Raw genomic sequence first — 19623 nt, 5'->3', positions numbered from 1 at the left:
AAACAAATTATTAGTCACTATATAGAACCAGCACACTATACAGCATAAATAAAGACTGTGTGATAGAAACAGATATGAGGGTTTTAAGTATTTCATTGTATTACTGTTGGAGAAAAATCATAAAATACAATAAATTTAAAATACACCCCTTATTTCATAGTCTCTATGTCTTTTAACTGTTTTGTAACAAAATTGCTGTATTGTGTTTTAAAATAACATTGGACACCTCAGTTACACTTAATGTCTAAATGCATTAGAGATGTAAAATATTAAACCAAGTGCAAATAAATGATGTTGAGCATGAGGTGTCATGGACAATTTCCCTGTTCACACCAGATGTCATACAAGAGTTGCATAATCCAACAGGCATCTTTTACTAAAGACATGTGCGGCATAACAAATGTATTACAATTGTATAATTTAATGCAATTATATATTTATAGCACTTACATCCCCATCTTTCACTCATACACAAGCAGACACTCTTTAGTCTATATCTTCAGGCTTCAGGCCACACTTCCTGAGTGTACGTCTGACGTATGGTATGGCATCCTGTAGGAACCACTCTCTCCTGTACAGGACCAACATCACGTCCAGCAGCAGACTGTGCTCTCTTCTCCTGCAGAACAGAAATAAAACCAAACCTTTTGGTATTATTCTTAACAAAATAATAATAAAAAAAATATTTTGTTTATCCATAACACAAGAAACAAATCTGCCAATGGGGGTAGACAATTTTTTTTAATTAAAAAAGTTTTGTTTTCTTCTTGGTTTAATATAAAACTTACACAAACACTACACTGAGTACCCTAGCAACTATTTAGCAACGCCTATATCACCTATATGTGCTTCAGAACATCGTTGAGACACAGGGGTGGGCTCGTTTAACTCATGGCTTGAAGTATAATCATTGGTGGATGCTAATTTACTCCCTAGCAACAAAACAGAGTACTCTAGCAACCGTTTACTAACACCTATAGCTCTGCATCAGAACATCTTGGGGGCAGAGGTGGGCTCTTTTGACTCATGCTAGCTACTTTTGTTATTAGTCCCATTGTGTTATTCCATAGTTTTCTATTATTCTAAAATGTAAAAAATGTAAATAAAGAATTAATAAGTGAGCCTACACTTTAAAAAATGCTGGGTTATATTCAATCATAGACTGTTAAAAATATGTATGTAGTGTCAGTGACTTAGGATTGTGAAGAGCTTTTTTGAAACCAATAGTAGACGGCGCCTGCTGTCACCATCATCAACGCGCATCACTCGAGGATAACCGAAAATGGGTAAAGAGGCGGGACGAAGGTGAAGCTAAAGTGGCTGGTTTGTGAAACCACACCCACCTAGCTCGACTCTAGTGACAGCAGTGGCAGTTCACTCATCACTTAAGTGGCCACGTCTTTAATTATGCAGAATTTTAAGCCTTAATATAATTTAAATGGATTAGTTACAAAACAAATTAACCCCCTTCACACTTAAAGGGCAAAATTAGCTATATAGACCAAAAACACTTTTTGTACCAGGCTGTAAACATATTATTTTCTACTGTAAAGTTGGGCATTTTAACATGGGCAACCAGTCAATGAATTGCAATTTAAATCACTTTCATATTGGCTTCATCAGAGGTTAAGGTTAACCCTCTGTTTCAACCCACTTGCGTTGGGTCAAAAAGGGACGAGTCCAGCAGCTGGGTTAAATATAACCCAGAAAATGCTTATATTTGATCCAACAATGGGTTAAAACAACCCAGCATTCTGCATGAGATAAATTACAACCCAGTGGGCTGAGTGTGTGTGTGTGTGTGTGTGTGTGTGTGTGTGTGTGTGTGTGTGTGTGTGTGTGTGTGTGTGTGTGTGTGTGTGTGTGTGTGCGTGTGCGTGTGTGTGATCTTAAGAGATGCTCACAACTGCTTGTAGACACTTTTGGGTTTATACAGAATCTGTTCACAGTCGCTACCGTTTGTGGTTTCAGATTTTTCGATAAACTTCACCTCAGGATGTTGAAAGTGACTGAAGCAACATTCACTGCCTGTTGATATGACACAAAAAACTTAACATCAACATCTTAACCGTTAAAAGTCCACTTACAGCCAAGACAGTGAAAAGTGCCAAATTTATGATGATACATATGTGAGCTGTCTGTGAAAACCTAACGAAAGTCTCAAAATCAAATTCTAAAATAGCAGCAAATTTTTTTTTCAAAATTAAAGGCAGATGATCTCTGAAAGTCAATGTTGACATTTGAAATCACCTAAGGTAAATCGCCCCCTTAATATGATAGACCCGCCCCACACATACGCAACCCAGGCAACGATGCCGGTTAGTAGACACGCACCTTACTGCTGATTGGCTACAAGTGTTTTTTGGTAGTTTGCCCGACTCCCTTTTCCAAAGTGTTTTTCAAAATCATGCACCCCGCCTTTAATTTCACTATGATTTCAATCTTCGACATTACAATATTAAAGATATCATGGTTATATTTTCACAAAATGCTTTTTACATAATGTAGGGAGATTTGTGTAGAAAACAGCATATCTAAAAAAATGACTTGTGTCTTGGGTTTTCACAGGCAGGGTTACGGACCACAAAACCGCTCATAAGGGTCCATTTTTATCATCTGAAAGCTGAATAAATAAGCTTTTTATTGGTTGTTTTGTTAGGATAAGACAAGATTTGGCAGAGATACAACTATTTGAAAATCTGGAATCTGAGGGTGCAAAGAAATAAAAATATAGAGAAAATAGTCAGAATGAAATCCTTAGCACTGCATCCAAAACTTTTGGTATATTTACAGTAGGAAATGTAACCAATATCTTCATGAAACATGGTCATTACCTAATATCCTAATGATTTTTGGCATAATAGAAAAAGCAATGATTTGACCCATACAATGTATTTTTGGCTATTGCTACAAACCCATTCTTAAGGTTTTGTGGTCCAGGGTCACATATGGTCCTTTTCATGTAATGAAATTGGCTTACTCACCTTGTGCAGGACCTGTGGGACACTGCTGAGAAACATGATGCGATACAACAATCATCTCAGTGTTCGTTGTGACTGTATGCATGTGTGAAGTGTTTGTGTCTGCAGTGCTGGACCCGCTGAAGGGTGTTGAGTTAATCTCTAGCAGAAATGACTTCAGTTTCTGTCTCAGACTAGAATTCTCCAGACACACCTGTAAAGGCAATAAATATCCAATATCTTAGTTTATTTATTAAGTAAAACATTTACAATAAATAAATAAATAAATTCTAATTAGAATTAGCTAATTTACATTACCTTTTCATAAGAAGTTTTGCTGTCCTCTAAATGTGACATTAATTCGGCCTAAAACAAATTTAAGTTACAATTCATATAATCTACCAATAGACATCTAATTACATTGTACCACCTGATTTAATTTTTCTGTATATTTTCAGAGTGTCTATCCTCTATAAACACAATATTAACCTTTAAACCACTAATAAGGAAATAGTAGGTAAGTGAAAAACCTTTTCTGTCTTAAGCTGGTTAAGAGTAAGAGACGTCTTTTCTTGAAAATTTTCAAGCTCTTCTCTGCTGCTCTGCAGTTTTGCCAGGAGGTTTTCCTACCACAATAAAACAGCACAATAACTATAGCATTTTGGATTTCAGCTCAAAATGTCCACAGCTACATTTATGCAGCAGACGCTTTTATCCAGCTAACTTAAGCTGTAAACATTTTTGGTCACTTTCTATGAAGTCCATGCTTATAATGAATAATAACCCCCTTTATAACTATTTATAGGCAGTTTTTACTATTCTATAAATATATTTATAAAGACACAACAACACGTATACCCCATTATAAGAACAGTATAGTTACATTTATTATTATTCAATGCGCATGCAAGTATTAATTACTCAGTCGTATTCTTCCATTACAAGGTGCAGCCTTGAATTGCTATAATGTCATTAAATTATAGTTAGGACTTAATTATTTATTCAGATTTAGTTCTGAAATCAAATAACTAATTTGATTTATATTGTTATAACCATGTTATAAGTTACTTATTATTAGTCACAATACAGTTAATAACCTCTATAAATGCATTATTAGTGGCTGTAAGTAAAGTGAATGCATAGGATACAGTTTCCCTAATGCAAATGTTAGGAAATCATGAATATGTTATCTAAAATAGCTATGTTGTGAGTTACTTATTATGAGTCATGAAATCATGAAGAGGTTATTCCTTTTCTATTTTCAATAGTTTATTTGTAAATGTAAAAATAATGGCAATAATAAAGTAATGAAAAAAATCCTATACAAACAGTTGCGATTTACATACTAGTAAAACAGTTGGAAAATGGATAATAAATAACATTTTAGTTCACTTTACTTACAGCCATCATTAATGCATTTATAGAGGTTAACAACTGCACTATGACTCTCATATAAGTAACTTATAACATGGTTATAACAATATAAATCAAATCAGTTATTTGAAATACTGTAGAAGTGAATCTGCATGATTAAGTAAGTAGTAACTATAATATAATGACATTATAGCAATGCAGGCTGCACCTTAAAAATACCCTCATGGAAGTATGCGACTGGGTGATTAATACTTATAAATCAGTGTATAGTGGATTATGAGCATGCGCATTGAATAATAATAAATGTAACTATACTGTTCTTATAATGGGGTATACGTGTTGTTGTGTCTTTATAAATATATTTATAGAATAGTAATAACTGCCTATAAATAATTACAAAGGGGGTTATAATTCATTATAAGCATGGCCTTTATAAAAAGTGTTACCCAATTTTTCTTTGGGAATCAAACCCACAACATTTTGCACGTCTAATGCAATGCTCTACTAACTGAGCGACAGAAACACATGGGAACTACATTTGCTAGAACGTGTGTGATATACCTGCTGGATGTGGAGTGTTGAGACAAGCTGGTTGTTTTGATCCCGTGCCTTTCTGAGTTGGGCTTGCAGTTCCTGGGCATCCCGTGTCAGTCTTTGTCTCTCAGAGTATAGCGTTTGTGTCAGCACCTTCTCTCTTTCACAACACACAAACAGCTCTGCTCTTAAACCTTCTGCTTCTGTTTGCACACATACCTACAATAAATGACACACAGAACTACAGTCTACATTTTAGGTTGTTACACATGCTTAAAATGCATCTCTACTTAACGGTCCTTTACAGAAACAAAGGAATGTGTGACCCATCACATTAAAGGCGGGGTGCACGATTTTTGAGAAACGCTTTGGAAAAGGGAGTCGGGCCGAGTACCAAAACACACTTATAGCCAATCAGCAGTAAGGGGCACACATGTCTACTAACCGACATCGTTGCCTGGGTTGCGTATGTGGGGGGCGGGTCTATAAAAAGAAGGTCCAGATTTTATTGGGGTACGGGTGTGTTTGTTTAGGTGATTTCAAATATCAACATTGGCTTTCAGAGATCGTGCACCCCGCCTTTAAAAGGCATTAAATGTGTTGCTCTGCTGTGTTGGTACCTCTGCAGTCTGTGAAGTTTCTGCACACATCCTGCTGGTAGGTCCTGCTTTGATGTCTCCATTTATTTTCTTTCTCCAGACTGCTTCGATGTCTCGTTCCTCTTTTCCTCTCCTCTTTAGCTCGTTCTCCAGTTCAGACACTTTTTGACTTAGAGCATCTTTGTCTCTTTTAGCCTGAACGATAATTTTATCATATTCCTCTCTGATCTTTCTCTCCCGGCTGCAGTTGAGACACTCCACAGATGTTGAAGATGCTGCGGGAGGTTCAAGATATGTTGTGGAGAGTCTCTCCACAGAACGGCGGGATCCAGTTGAAAACTCCTTTCCTTTTCCATGCTTCTCTCTCCCTCCAGCGTCATGGAGTACTGCCCCAGACAGGTATTGAGACAGGGAGCGGGGCAGCCTAGCTGCAGAGCAGTCCAAAATTGACGTTTTATATATTTTTTAGTCCATGTCTAGGAGCTTTAGGCATCCATATGTTAATTTACTCAATGACAAAATAGCTAAAATTGATTTGACACATTAAGACTTTAACATATTAAAAATGTTTCTCTCTCTCTTCTCTATCAAATGCTCTATACACTTTTAAAATTATATCATGGCTAGGAGTAACCCAAAAATGCTTGCTGTACTGGTTCCATAAAGAAACCTTGGACTTAAATGGTTCTTTGGAGAACCAAAAATGCTTCCATTTCAGAACCTTTATTTGAATAGTGTAGAATTTGCTTCGTCCCAGCTCTTCATCCCAACTCCCAATGCTAATCTTGTATAGGATTTGACTCCTACATTAAGAGGATAAGTTTATCTAATTACCATCAGCTTTGTTCCTTTCATCAACAGGTCGAGATCCACGGCTGTATCGTCCACCTGGTTCAGTTTGGCCCGGTTTCTCTAACTGTGGGAGAAAAGTTCTGAGCTCCAGCCCGTCTCCACACTGGCTTGAGCTGGGCTTGGGTTCAGATGGACTACATGAGCTCAGGAGGATGGGGAGCAAGCAAGTCTGTGACTAAAAATACAGCAGGTGGTGTATAAAATCTGAAGCTACAACAGGTCTATATATTTAAAAAAACTTTTTTACAAAAATTATATAGATGTGAAAATGTAATGTGTTTAATTTTACAGATTTATAAATTGTATATCTATTATGTTACAGAATATATAACAATAAACTACCCAGTCTCATGTAGATGCGTATAAAGTGTGAAAACTTGTGCAATACATACAGCAAATTCCAATTTGGTGTGGATATGATACTCCAGTCCTTCCTGTTCACTTAAAACGGCGTATCTTTTTTGTTGTTTTATGTATTGGTTTCTCGATTTATTTCTGTTTTTTAAACCATTTTCGCTTGGGTTTGGGGTTAGATTTGAGATTTGCTTTAGAATGTTATTTAATATATAAGTTTGTCTATTTTTAAGCCATGGTCGCTTGGAGTTGGGGTTAGAATTGGGGTTTGGGTTAGGTAAAATCTAATTCTGATGCTCTTAATTTCATGAATGGACGTGCCCCCTCGATTTTTTTGGATTTTGCATGCAACCTCAAAATCAAATCTGTTACTTTCTTTTAATCTGTTTAATATGCACAATATTATAAATTCTGTGCTGCATCCTTGCCGTTTTGATAATGTTTTGATCATGTTACAATACAATTCTGGTGGCAGCAGACGCAGACGTCAGCGTCTGAGCGCGCTCATGAGCTTGATGTTGTTGCTGCATTTGGCTATCTGAGGAATTAAAACGTGTAAGAAACGTTCACAACATTTCCAAACTCAAGTACGGTAATGTGCATTTAACCTCCTCTGTGTAGAAAATGTATGGTTTAAAATGTGACCGTCTTAACGTTATATTAGTAGAGATTTCTAGATTCATCTTCGTGGTACAAGGGCAATAAAGTTCGCCAGAGTCCACAGGGGCGCGGAATCATATGAGGTAACATTTTATGCAAAAATCCGTCCCTCTAATAATTTTATCTAAACATATTTATTAAAATCATTATTGAACTTTAAAATCAATCACGTGGCTAATAGCTTATGTCATTTTCGTTGTTTATATACTTTATGGATTTAAAATTACATTAATTTCATAGGATAATGCAGTTGTTGTGCAAAATGCATTTATGACACAATTAATCAAAACTTAAATAAACAAAACATGCCATTTCAGATGTAAATATGATAGCAATATGTCATTATTCCGATTGAATATATTTGATATAAAAGTTAGTAAACACTTTTATTTTGGAGGTTTTTGCATGAAGGTGCTCAGATTGTTAGAAATGTGAGAAATGTAGGTGCCATGGAAAAGACCTTTCGTTTGATGTCTGTGTATGCACAAATTTCTGTGAGCTCTGCCCCCTTAAAAAAAAAAATTGGTGCATGACACCCCTGAGACAGGGTAACGTACAAAAACAAAAAGGAAAAAGCAATTGAGTAACCAATACGTGACAATTACACGTAAAAAGAAATATGTGATACGATAACGAAAAAACGCGGAAATTCGTGACAATATCACGAAAAAAGAATCAAAAAGTTGCGTGACTATATCAGGAAATTTCGTGAGACTGGGTATTATGTAGTGCACACATTATTTATTCAAGTAGTGTTTTATTTTAACGGGAATGTTTCTAATTTTAAATATTTGATCCCAGGAATGTTCCGTGGGAATTCTATGAAATGTGTATGCCAGTTTTCCTAGTTCTGATGTACATAGCAAGTATATTCAGAGCAATACTGTTCTTCTCTGGCTCATACAATCTTGCTGACGTTACTTCACACATACTGTAGCTTTAGTAACAGGACACAATAGGCACAACTATTCAAATGAACAGTAAAAGTGATGAGCACCATAAAAGTTGCTCCTTTCATTTTTTACGACTCACTTAGATGTGAAAGGGCACTTGACATACACTTTAAAGTCAAGCAATATATTATGTCAAAGTGAATGTTTGCAGGTTATGTGTACAAATGTCAGTGTCTCACCTTTCGTTCAGATCCAACCGGAGGTAAAATCTGCTGTCTGCTCATGTGATTACCTTCTTTCTTTCCATTTGGATAAGTGGAACATACCTTAAACATTAATAAATAAAGGATGCAAATGAGCTTTGAACCAATTATTTGGTTGTCTTATCTTATTTCCACTCTGTATTTTTGAGGGATGGTCTGTGTATACCTGTTCAGGTGTGTAACGTAGCTGAGATGTGTATATGGGTCGTGAAGGCACAGCCATGGCTTGGGAGGCAAACTGCAGAGAGCTGAGAGCTTCAGACATCAAAGACAACTGAGACGATACGGTCACCACTAAACACGTCCGGCAGTTTCCACCCAAACTAAAGCAGACAACAAAATAACATTAATGTGAAGTGATGAAAGCGACTTGAATAATGATCACGCTGCTCACCAGTCTCTGAGAGCTCGAGTTAGTTTAGATTCTCTGTATGGTACATGCTGAGATCCCAAAGAGCTGAGAGCAAAAATTACCTATAAAGGAAAACAAAAGAAGAAAGAAATTATTCATAAAATAACATATTTGGTAATCATGTACTCACTATTCTGTATTTCTAAATCTGTATAACTTCCCTTTTCTGTGTAACTCACAAGGAGCTATTGATAACAAACTTGCTTTTTTATACAATGAAAGTAAATGATGACCAAGACTGTGAAATACCTTTTAAAGGCGATATTTCACAAGACTATTTTAAGATGTAAAATAAATCTTTGTTGTCCCCAGAGTATGTACAGAAAAATAAGTATTTGAACACCCTGCTATTTTGCAATTTCTCCCACTTAGAAATCATGGAGGGGTCTGAAATGGTCATCGTAGGTGCATGTCCACTGTGAGAGACATAATCTAAAAAAAAATCCAGAAATCACAAAATATGATTTTTTAACTATTTATTTGTATGATACAGCTGCAAATAAGTATTTGAACACCTGTCTATCAGCTAGAATTCTGACCCTCAAAAAGACCTCTAAAATGTCCACCTCCACTCCATTTATTATCCTAAATTAGATGCATAAAGACACCTGTCCACCCCATACAATCAGTAAGAATCCAACTTCTAACATGGACAAGAACAAAGAGTTCTCCAAAGACACTAAAGACAAAATTGTACACCTCCACAAGGCTGGATAGGGCTACGGGGAAATTGCCAAGCAGCTTGGTGAAAAAAGGTCCACTGTTGGAGCAATCATTAGAAAATGGAAGAAGCTAAACATGACTGTCAATCTCCCTCGGACTGGGGCTCCATGCAAGATCTCACCTCGTGGGGTCTCAATGATCCTAAGAAAGGTGAGAAATCAGCCCAGAACTACACGGGAGGAGCTGGTCAATGACCTGAAAAGAGCTGGGACCACCGTTTCCAAGGTTACTGTTGGTAATACACTAAGACGTCATGGTTTGAAATCATGCATGGCACGGAAGGTTCCCCTGCTTAAACCAGCACATGTCCAGGCCCGTCTGAACTTGCAAAATAGCAGGGTGTTCAAATACTTATTTTCCTCACTGTATGTGATGTTTTAGCTCAAAACATCATATAGATAATTTATTATAACACACTAAAATGTGCCGTTTTTGGGTCTGTCCCTTTAAATGCAAATGAGCTGATCTCTGCACTAAATGGCAGTAGCGTGGTTGGATAGGGCAGATTAAGGGGCAGTATTATTATAGCAGGATCCCCTTCTGACATCACAAGGGGAGCCAAATCTCAATTACATATTTTTTCACATGCTTGCAGAGAATAGTTTACCAAAACCAAAGTTATTGGGTTGATCTTTTTCACATTTTCTAGGTTGATAGTAGCACCGGGGACTGAACTATAGCACTTAAACATGGAAAAAGTCAGATTAATGGCTGAATTTTCAGAAAATTTGTATCCAAGAAGGTGAACATTTACAAGAATGTCTCTCTTTTGTGTTCCATAAAAAAGTTATACGGGTTTGGAAGGACATGAGGTTGAGTAAAAGTTAAGCAAAGAATGAAGACCTCACATTATCAAAATACAACCAACCAAATAATGAGTCCAATATTCTTTAGAAATGTGTTTGTGTTGATTGCGACATGCCATATCCCCTTCCCTAAATGGAAAGAAATGTAACCATTCAGATAATTTCCTGTTTCTAATTTCCCGTATATGCAGCCAACACGTTGATATGATTAAACTTCAGCTCTTAAACTGACAGGAAAAAATAACCACTACAGATCCGCAGGAGACACTTAAAACAAAATACTGTCCTTTAACTGACCGAGAAACAGTGATAATAAGACAAAGAACACTTTTTGTTAAAGTGGCTAAAGTATAACACACATTTCCGAATATGGTGAGAGAGCGTTTTAGCATCTTAGCTTCTTGTGGGTTGTCATTTGTGGTGCTGATCATTTTTTTCACACCAGGAGCCGCAGAACTTCGACACTGAAGAGTGAATGAAAAACAAAGTGTGATCGACAACAGGTTTTATTTGTCACTTAAATGTTTATATTACGACACTGAAATTACAATGTATATCATAAACCCCAGGGAACACACATACTGATAAAAAAATGTATATGTAATTGTAAATTGTGTGCAAGCAGATGGTTACACTTTGTGTAAGCCGAACTTATCTACTGTATACAGATTTTGAATCATGTTAAGATTAAAAAATACTTTTTCTTTATATTTAAAACCTCATCCTCCTATAAAGGTGCAGTGTGTCATTTTTAGAAGGATCTCTTGACAGAAATGCAAAATAATATACAAAACTATATTATCAGGGGTGTACAAAGACCTTTCATAATGAACCGTTTGTGTGTTTATTACCTTAGAACGAGACCTTTTTATCTACATAGAAAGAGGGTCCCCTTACATGGAAGTCGCCATTTTGTGCTGCCATTTATCTACAGAAGCCCTTAACAGCCAATTTTTTTACTAAGTTGTCTCTGACAATAGCATGTTAGTCCGGTGGCAGCTACCGTAGCTTCTCTATGTGTTTCAAAAGCAAGGGGTGAGCAGTGGACTACGCTGTTGGTTGCAATTCGCAACCTCACCACTAGATGCAGCTAAAATTTACACACTGCACCTTTAAATGCCTAATATGATAACAGTGTCCAATAATATTTAACATTGTAAGAATGTCATACATTTCAGAGTAACGCACAAACTTACTTTTCCTGAGCTTGCCAGATCCACCTAAAAAGGAATAACAATCATGAATGTTTTATAATTTATGGTTAATTCATGCATAAATATGTATGTCACAAGTGTTTTAAAAGTTTTGTAATAACTGTTACTTAAAAATTTACTGTTACTTTAGTTATTTAAAAAGAGTCTTCAACGCTATCGCCTTACCAGAGTGAGTTTGCTAGCTGTTAAAACTCCCCCTGCAACCATAAAAAACACAACACATGCACACAAAGGGAGGTTTTTATTCAGATTTATATTTAACCGAATATAATTACAAAGCGCACTGTGCGTTTGCAACATACCCCTGCGGGGGGGTTCTGGGAGGCCCGTGGGACGCTCTGGTATGTTCATATCAGTCTACAATAACATTAAGACCCCAGGCAGAGGGTTTCTTGAGCTGACTAATGTGTAGGGGTGGACTTTGGGGAGTTATTGACCGAAGAATGGTCTGACTATTTCCAAATGTAATAAATAAGATGATAAAAACATGGCAAAAAATACTTTAACTCTTGAAAATATAAAAACTCTTACCAGGAGACTGGACCATTGTGTTAATGACCACAATGCTAAATACTGTGTGGGACTTGCTTGGAAAATCACCCTTTGAGATCCCTGTGGCAGGTCAGAGTGGTATAGATTATGGGTTGGAAGTTAAAGTGATACAACTCAATCGCTCAATAGCTTGTACATGAGTCATAACTAAAAGAATCTGGTTTAGATTAAATTCTTGCACATGTGCTCCAACAGGGTTGTTGCCCTCTCTTACCTGTATGCCGGGCGGAGCCACGGCAAAGCACCTGCATCAGATCCTGGGCGGAGTTTACTTCTATCTCTGTCAGCCCGTCCAGACGTACCACCTCCTCACAGTCACGCATCCAGACAACTTCACTTCCCTTTGGATCCTAACAGATGGAGGAGGAAGAGAATGACACAGGTGTCTCTGAACACATGTAGCTCTTTCAAGCATTCTTTATCTCAAAAGTTCTTCCCATTCCAAGATGGCATTTATGGAATGATAGCAACTCATCTTGAGAATGCACTACTGAAATTGTATAAAAAGAGAATAAAGCATAAAATTGCTATTTTATTATAGCGATGATGTCACAGTTTACTTACCAAAAGGTCGAAAATCTTTTCATTAAAGATGTGATAGAATGACACTCGGATTTTGCAGTGAGATGCTTTAGGTGCTGGATTATTAATGTTAAGGATTTAAGGATTATTTTAGTTTCTACAGTCTAGAGAGAAGTGATATAATGAATGAGAAGTTAAGCATTATTTTCTTCTGTTATTTGATTAAAGTTAAAGGAAAACACCACCGTTTTTCAATATTTTACAATGTTCTTACCTCAATTTAGACATATTAATACATACCTATCTTTTTTCAATGCTTGCACTTAATCTTTTAACAGCGCGTCGTGAATGTGTAAGCATTTAGCCTAGCCCCATTCATTCCTTAGGAGCCAAACAGGGATGAATTTAGAAACCACCAAACACTTCCATGTTTTCCCTATTTAAAGACTGTTACATGAGTAGTTACACAAGTAAGTATGGTAGCACAAAATACTAATAGAATATTGCAATTTTTTTGTGAATTTTTTAACACTTAGTTTGCAGCACTTCGACCTCGGCACGTACATGCATTGAAAAAAAAGTAGGCTATAATTCATCTAAGCTGAGGTAAAACATAGTTAAATATGGAAAAACGGTGATGTTTTCGTTTAAAAGAATAAAGAAATTATTAAATGTGACATATAATTTTTTTAACATTGTATACATGTAACGCTGGGGTCTGTCACTGATGATCTACTGAAGTACTGATAACATGATCTTAGATCAGAGATGCCGGGGTTTGATACAGGTGAAGATGTCTTCAGCAGCACGACTGATGATGCCTCTTTGTTTGGATGAGATGCTGCTGCCCTGCATGGTGTGAGTCTTGCCGCTGCCCGTGGACCCATAAACAATTACGCAGCCGTTATAACCCTGCATTAGATACTCAACCAGAGACTGAAATAGATAGAGAGGAAAAATACAAAGATCAGCAGCAAAATGTGACATTTTATGTGTGAATAACTGTTTATTGACAATATTCTTCGAACCTTTGTTGTTGACTCGTAAACATCTCGTTGGGACGACTCCTCATTTAAAACCGCATCAAAACCCATAACAAGAGGCTTGTGGTTCTGGCAAGTAAAATATTGTATTAAAAAAAAATCTGAAACAATTCATTTAAATACATCAAGCAAAACACAATGATAAATCTAATTAAACAACACTGGTGATCTCATTCAATCCATGACTCACTTTTCCAGTGTCAACGGCTACTTTGTTGCGATCTGTCACATTGATGGAGGTTCTGGATTCTTCTAACGGGATAGAATGTTCTGGTCTGTTTACTGAGGAATTGAAAGATTTGGGTTAAAAGGTTTCAGAATGCTCACAAAAAAGAGCTAAACAATGGAGTAAATTACAACAGGGAAATATGCCAGTTCCTAGTTCCGTATAATCAAATATTAAACCTGCAAAACACAATGGGAAGAGTACGTGTAAAACCTGTGTTTTCTTACAGGCACACAGACGGACGACCACTCTGAAGCTCTTTTCTGAGTTTAAGGTTTTATCTGTCACAGACATCCTCTTCAGCCTTTTTTTTGGGTGGGGGTGGGGGGTTCTTGCCCAATCGATTCTAATGTCAAAGATATATAAAGACATGAACGCATGCACATAGCAGACACAAGAAAACTATAGCCTACTGCAGAATAAAACAAATGTGTGTTTTCCTCACTAATTTACAAATATCGATAGATGATAGCTATAGTGCAATTTCCCCCCTGCTTCTATTAATGTAAAGCTGCTTTGAAACAATTTCAAATTGTGAAAACGCTATATAAATAAAATTGAATTGAATTGAATCTGCAATGTAGCCTATGTCGCTTTGGATAAAACCGTCTGGCAAATGTATAAGTTTAATATAAACATAATTTACTTCTAAAATTACATGTATGGGATATGAACTTTAAAATGATGTAAATAAATCCAAGCTGTTCTTTCAAGTTTATTCGAGTAAAAAGACTGCGCGCTTGGCGATTTGTAAAAATATTTTAACCATACCTCTGTTAAACTGCTTTAAGCCTTTTCTTCCTGATAAAGAAGTCACATTCTCTCCTAAGCGGATTATTCGTGCAAAAACATCCCTGGTGTCCCATGGCGCATTTCTAACAACCACTTTTCTGAAGTCCAAATATCATATTCACACTGTTTCTTATCCATGAAGTAATCTGCTGTTCGTTCCTCGCATCGGGTCCCGCGGATGAGCGTTGATAATTAAAGATGTTGCGTCCTGGTGGTCCAAGTACGGACACCCCGGTGAAGCGCATGTACCCTTCCACTTGATGACGCTATGTAGTGTAAACATGCAGGCAATTATTAAAATCAATGCCTCAATTCATTTTAGATCGCCAATAATGATCAGTCGCACGTGCGTTTTGAATGCCTTTCTATATTACAATCGCGCACTTTAAGTTAATTTTATTTTGAAAATAACCAAAATAATCACCACATAATATTGGTCACAGTCTTTTACACCAGGGCGTTGCCGGAGAATCCCACAGGAATGCTTGTGAACTTATTGCTGTTCCTCTTGACCCCCCGCACTTCAAGAGGCTGTTCTTTATTGTTGTTTAACAAGGGTCTTGAAAAAGGAATGTGCATCATAAAAGCTATTGATGTCCACATGCAAAATGGGGATACACATACACAAACAATGGAGAAATATTGTCAGGTGGCTCTTTACTGTCACGGATAGGAACCACCTGTATAGCCCTGGGAGACAAACAATATGGGGGAGTGAAAGAAATGTGCACAGCTTTCTGCCATTGCCAGCTGTGTCAGTGTCAAAGGACAGAGATTCCTTAAAGCTCCGTATCTTAGTGTTGCATAGTCCAGTTGAACTTTATCTGACATTTTTTAAGGAAATTGGGGGGAAATTTTTACACATTTTTGTCACATAAGATTAATTCTAGGGTTACGTTTTTGAGGCACTTTTTAATTTTTTGGCTGCAAGTGTTCATTTATCGAAATTTTAAAAATAGTAACTGTTAACAGTACATTTTGTAATGAAAACGCACAGAAATCTAAAGGTAAAATCAGATTTCTCTGTAACCTGTAGATGGCAGTATAGGCATTATAATAAAATGAAATCTATTTTAAACGTAGCATGTTGAACAACACACGTTTTATTGGAAAGTTTAATGGTGACATTTAAAGAATTCAGATGAAAACCCTTCTAAATGCGTCTGGTATGTTTTCTTGTAAATCAGCATTTCTTTTTATCGGGCTCTTATGTTTTGTTTAGTCAGTTAATGAAATGTCTGATTTTCACAAATGTCACTTTTCTAATTTCATAACAAATTAAATTCTTAAGCTGCATGCATGCTTTTGTGTCAAAAATGTCCACTAAAATAAATCACTTCTGTCGACAAGACATAGTAAAATTGCAAACTCACTAAAGATCCATCTTGAAACATTACAAATGAAGAAACTAAATAACACATTAGGTGGCGCTGTGGTCCATGAAGTAATGAAGTAATGCACATCAAGAACCTGGACCACAAAAACAGTCGCAAGGGAACATTTTAAATTAAGATTTATAAATCACATGAAAGCTGAATAAATAAGCTTTCAATTTATGTATAATTTGTAAGTCCTTAGCAACACATATTACTAATGAACCAATCACATGGCAGTTTCACTGCATTTAGGGGTGTGGTCCTGGTCAAGACAATCTCCTGAACTCCAAACTGAATGTCAAAATGGGAAAGAAAGGTGATTTAAACAATTTTGAGCGTGGCTGTTGGTGCCAGACGGACCGGTCTGAGTATTTCACAATCTGCTCAGTTACTGTGATTTTCACGCACAGCCATTTCTAGGGTTTACAAAGACTGGTGTGAAAAGGGAAAAACATCCAGTATGTGGCAGTCCTGTGGGTGAAAATGCCTTGTTGATGCTAGAGGTCAGAGGAGAATAGGTTCACTGATTCAAGCTGATAGAAGAGCAACTTTGACTGAAATAACCACTCGTTACAACTGAGGTATGCAGCAAAGCATTTGTGAAGCCACAACACGCACAACCTTGAGGCGGATGGGCTACAATAGCAGAAGACCCCACCGGGTACCACTCATCTCCACTAAAAATAGGAAAAAGAGGCTACAATTTGCACAAGCTCACCAAAATTGGACAGTTGAAAACTGAACAAATGTTGCCTGGTGTGATGAGTCTCGATTTCTGTTGAGACATTCAGATGGTAGAATCAGAATTTGGCGTAAACAGAATGAGAACATGGATCCCTCATGCCTTGTTACCACTGTGCAGGCTGGTGGTGGTGGTGTAATGATGTGGGGGATGTTTTCTTGGCACACTTTAAGCCCGGGATACACTGCACGATTATTGGCTGTCCCAGACGAAAGATCGCGGTTTCTGTGATTGTGGCTCTTCATTGGTGGTCCTATGTCGTACAATGAGAGAGGTTCAAAGACAGCCGTTTTCCCGGTCTTGTGTCCAAAGATAGCCTACGATAGTCTTCTGACAGTGTCAGAAATTCAGCATGATCACCGCAAAGTTTGTTTGCTGCTACGACCTGCGCGCTGGTATTTGTTTACCACAAGCGCATGCTGGTGACGTTGCACTAACGTGTGACGCAGCTGCCGAAGCTTCCGTGTCATCATCGAACAGTCTACATGCCGTACCCTAGTTTAAATGATCCATGTCGCACAGTGTGATAAGGTAATGATCTTATAGGAGGGCAAAAATCCTGCAGTGTATTCCAGGCTTTAGGCCCCTTAGTGCCAATTGGGCATCGTTTAAATGCCACGGCCTACCTGAGCATTGTTTCTGACCATGTCCATCCCTTTATGACCACCAGGTACCCATCCTCTGATGGCTACTTCCAGCAGGATAATGCACCATGTCACGAAGCTCGAATCATTTCAAATTGGTTTCTTGAACATGACAATGAGTTCACTGTACTAAAATGGCCCCCACAGTCACCAGATCTCAACCCAATAGAGCATCATTGGGATGTGGTGGAACGGGAGGATGTGCATCCCACAAATCTCCATCAACTGCAAGATGCTATCCTATCAATATAGGACAACATTTCTGAAGAATGCTTTCAACACCTTGTTGAATGAAAGCCACGTAGAATCAGTGGGTCAGACACAGTATTGGTATGGTGTTTCTAATAATCCTTTAGTTGAGTGTATTTACTGTTTGAAATTTACAAAATATCTTCATGTAACATCTTTACTTATCCTAATGATTTTGGGAATAAAATAACTGGTCTGTAGTCCTGGGTCACATATAACAATAAACTTTTTACATAACATTTAATGTAATGTGGGCTATCTATTTCACTGAGTACAGAGGGATGACTGGGTTGGGCCCTGAACAGTATTTATGAAAGAGGTTTTGCTGTTACCCCCAGATGGGATTCATGTTGTAAAATTGGGCGGGGGAAATCCAGGTCATCTTTCCATGGGAATGAAATTTACTGCAGGCTACAACACAAGCGGGAAACCATAATAAATGATTTCAATCAATTATAATCAAATGCAGAAGAGACAGCAGTGTCAAGACTAAAGAAATTAAACTTCTTCAGAACTTCATTTGGATATGTTTACTCTTGATCCAAAACATGTTTTCTTAAAAAGTAAACGCTCTCATGTGCATAGATAAAATGCTGATGCATTCAAACAACTGTTAAAGCATGTCAAGTGTGCACACATCACACACGAGAATACAAAGAGAGGCGCGTTTCTTGGAATGTACATATTAAAGTACATATATTCAAGGAAACTGCATCAGCATTGAAACTCTAGACTGCTTTTCCGTGCCAGTCACATAGCTCTTGAGACGTATACAAACAGCAGGATACTATTAGAGCTTTAGTGGATGACAGGTTTCATTTTAACCGTGGGTTAAGAGAAGCATCAGTGCGGAAATGGATCTTAGCTGCTATAATAAATGCAGCAGGTGGAGGGCACATTTAAATTACATTTATGCATTTGGCAGGTGCCTTTATCCAAAGCAATGCAGAGTGCATTTAATAGTTTGTTCCTGGGATCAACCCCATGGCCTTTATGCAGCTAACGCAATGCTCTATCAATAGAGCTAAAATAACAGTTCTCCAATATTTATGCAAGTCCCCAAAACATGTTAAAGGAATAGTTAACCAAAAAAATATTTACTCACTCTCAATTTGTTTCAAACCCGCTTAATATTTTTCTGCTTAACACAAAGATTTTAAAAAAATGTTAAAGGTCACGTTCTTTCTGATCGCATTTTTAAAACCCTAGTTAGCGTGTAATGTTGCTATAATAGCATAAATAATAACTGTAAAATGATAAAGCTCAAAGTTCACTTCCAGACGATATATTTTCTTTAACAGAATTCCCCTTTTAAAGCCTACAGCGAATGGCCGGTTTGGACTAAAGCAGGAAGTAGAGGGCTGTAATGACGTCACTATAACAGTTTTTGACTAAACTCCGCCCACAGGAATACATCAGTCACAAGCTAACGGCAAGCTAAGCTGCTATTGAATCACAACACACTAAACAAGTTACAAAATCAGAACTCGATTCGTATTTCTGAAGGAGGGACTTTATACAAATAATTCAATTGTGTGAAAAATACCTTTTTTTTTTACACGTGAAACACATGTTATATTGTGCACCGTAAACACAATCAAAGCTTTAAAAACACAGAGAACGGGACCTTTAATAACCAAGCCGATCTGGGGCACCATTTACTTCCATTGTATTTTATTTATTTTTTATTTACTATGGAAGTGTACTATGGTGCTCCATTTTTTGGTATTTTGACATTGTCTTGCAGGAATGAATACCCATGAGTTAATTATTTATAAATGTGGTGTAACATTCGGAGGGGAATGTCCCAACATTCATTTATTAACTGCACAT

General features: G+C 37.1%; 1 protein-coding gene across 1 annotated transcript; it reads right to left on the bottom strand.

The window, feature by feature from the left end:
* Nucleotides 1-81: 81 nt before the first annotated feature.
* Nucleotides 82-15264, bottom strand: LOC129417956 (uncharacterized). Its single transcript, XM_055172855.2, has 22 exons — nucleotides 14759-15264; nucleotides 14215-14333; nucleotides 13952-14043; nucleotides 13747-13830; nucleotides 13504-13654; nucleotides 12761-12834; nucleotides 12411-12546; nucleotides 12176-12256; nucleotides 11810-11841; nucleotides 11627-11650; nucleotides 10790-10894; nucleotides 8884-8963; nucleotides 8656-8812; nucleotides 8466-8552; nucleotides 6302-6494; nucleotides 5489-5895; nucleotides 4896-5087; nucleotides 3491-3586; nucleotides 3279-3326; nucleotides 2985-3174; nucleotides 1905-2028; nucleotides 82-619 (listed from the first exon to the last, which is right to left on the bottom strand). The coding sequence occupies exons 2-22, from the start codon at nucleotides 14279-14281 to the stop codon at nucleotides 487-489; spliced, it is 2553 nt and encodes an 850-aa protein (XP_055028830.2). The 5' UTR covers nucleotides 14282-14333; nucleotides 14759-15264; the 3' UTR covers nucleotides 82-486.
* Between the last annotated feature and the right edge of the window lie 4359 nt (nucleotides 15265-19623).

The sequence above is a fragment of the Misgurnus anguillicaudatus genome, chromosome 7 (genome assembly GCF_027580225.2).
Source record: "Misgurnus anguillicaudatus chromosome 7, ASM2758022v2, whole genome shotgun sequence".
Classification (NCBI taxonomy): domain Eukaryota; kingdom Metazoa; phylum Chordata; class Actinopteri; order Cypriniformes; family Cobitidae; genus Misgurnus; species Misgurnus anguillicaudatus.
The sequence above is the reverse complement of the archived record's forward strand: the minus strand, read 5'-3'. Positions and strand labels throughout refer to the sequence as shown.

Coding starts and splice junctions, on each gene's coding strand:
- LOC129417956 (XM_055172855.2), bottom strand. CDS start 14,281: ATGTCTGTGACAGATAAAACCTTAAACTCAGAAAAGAGCTTCAGAGTG. Junction 12,835..13,503: donor TGCTGAAGACATCTTCACCT/GTATCAAACCCC, acceptor TTAATAATCCAG/CACCTAAAGCATCTCACTGC. Junction 10,895..11,626: donor ATCTGGCAAGCTCAGGAAAA/GTAAGTTTGTGC, acceptor TTCACTCTTCAG/TGTCGAAGTTCTGCGGCTCC.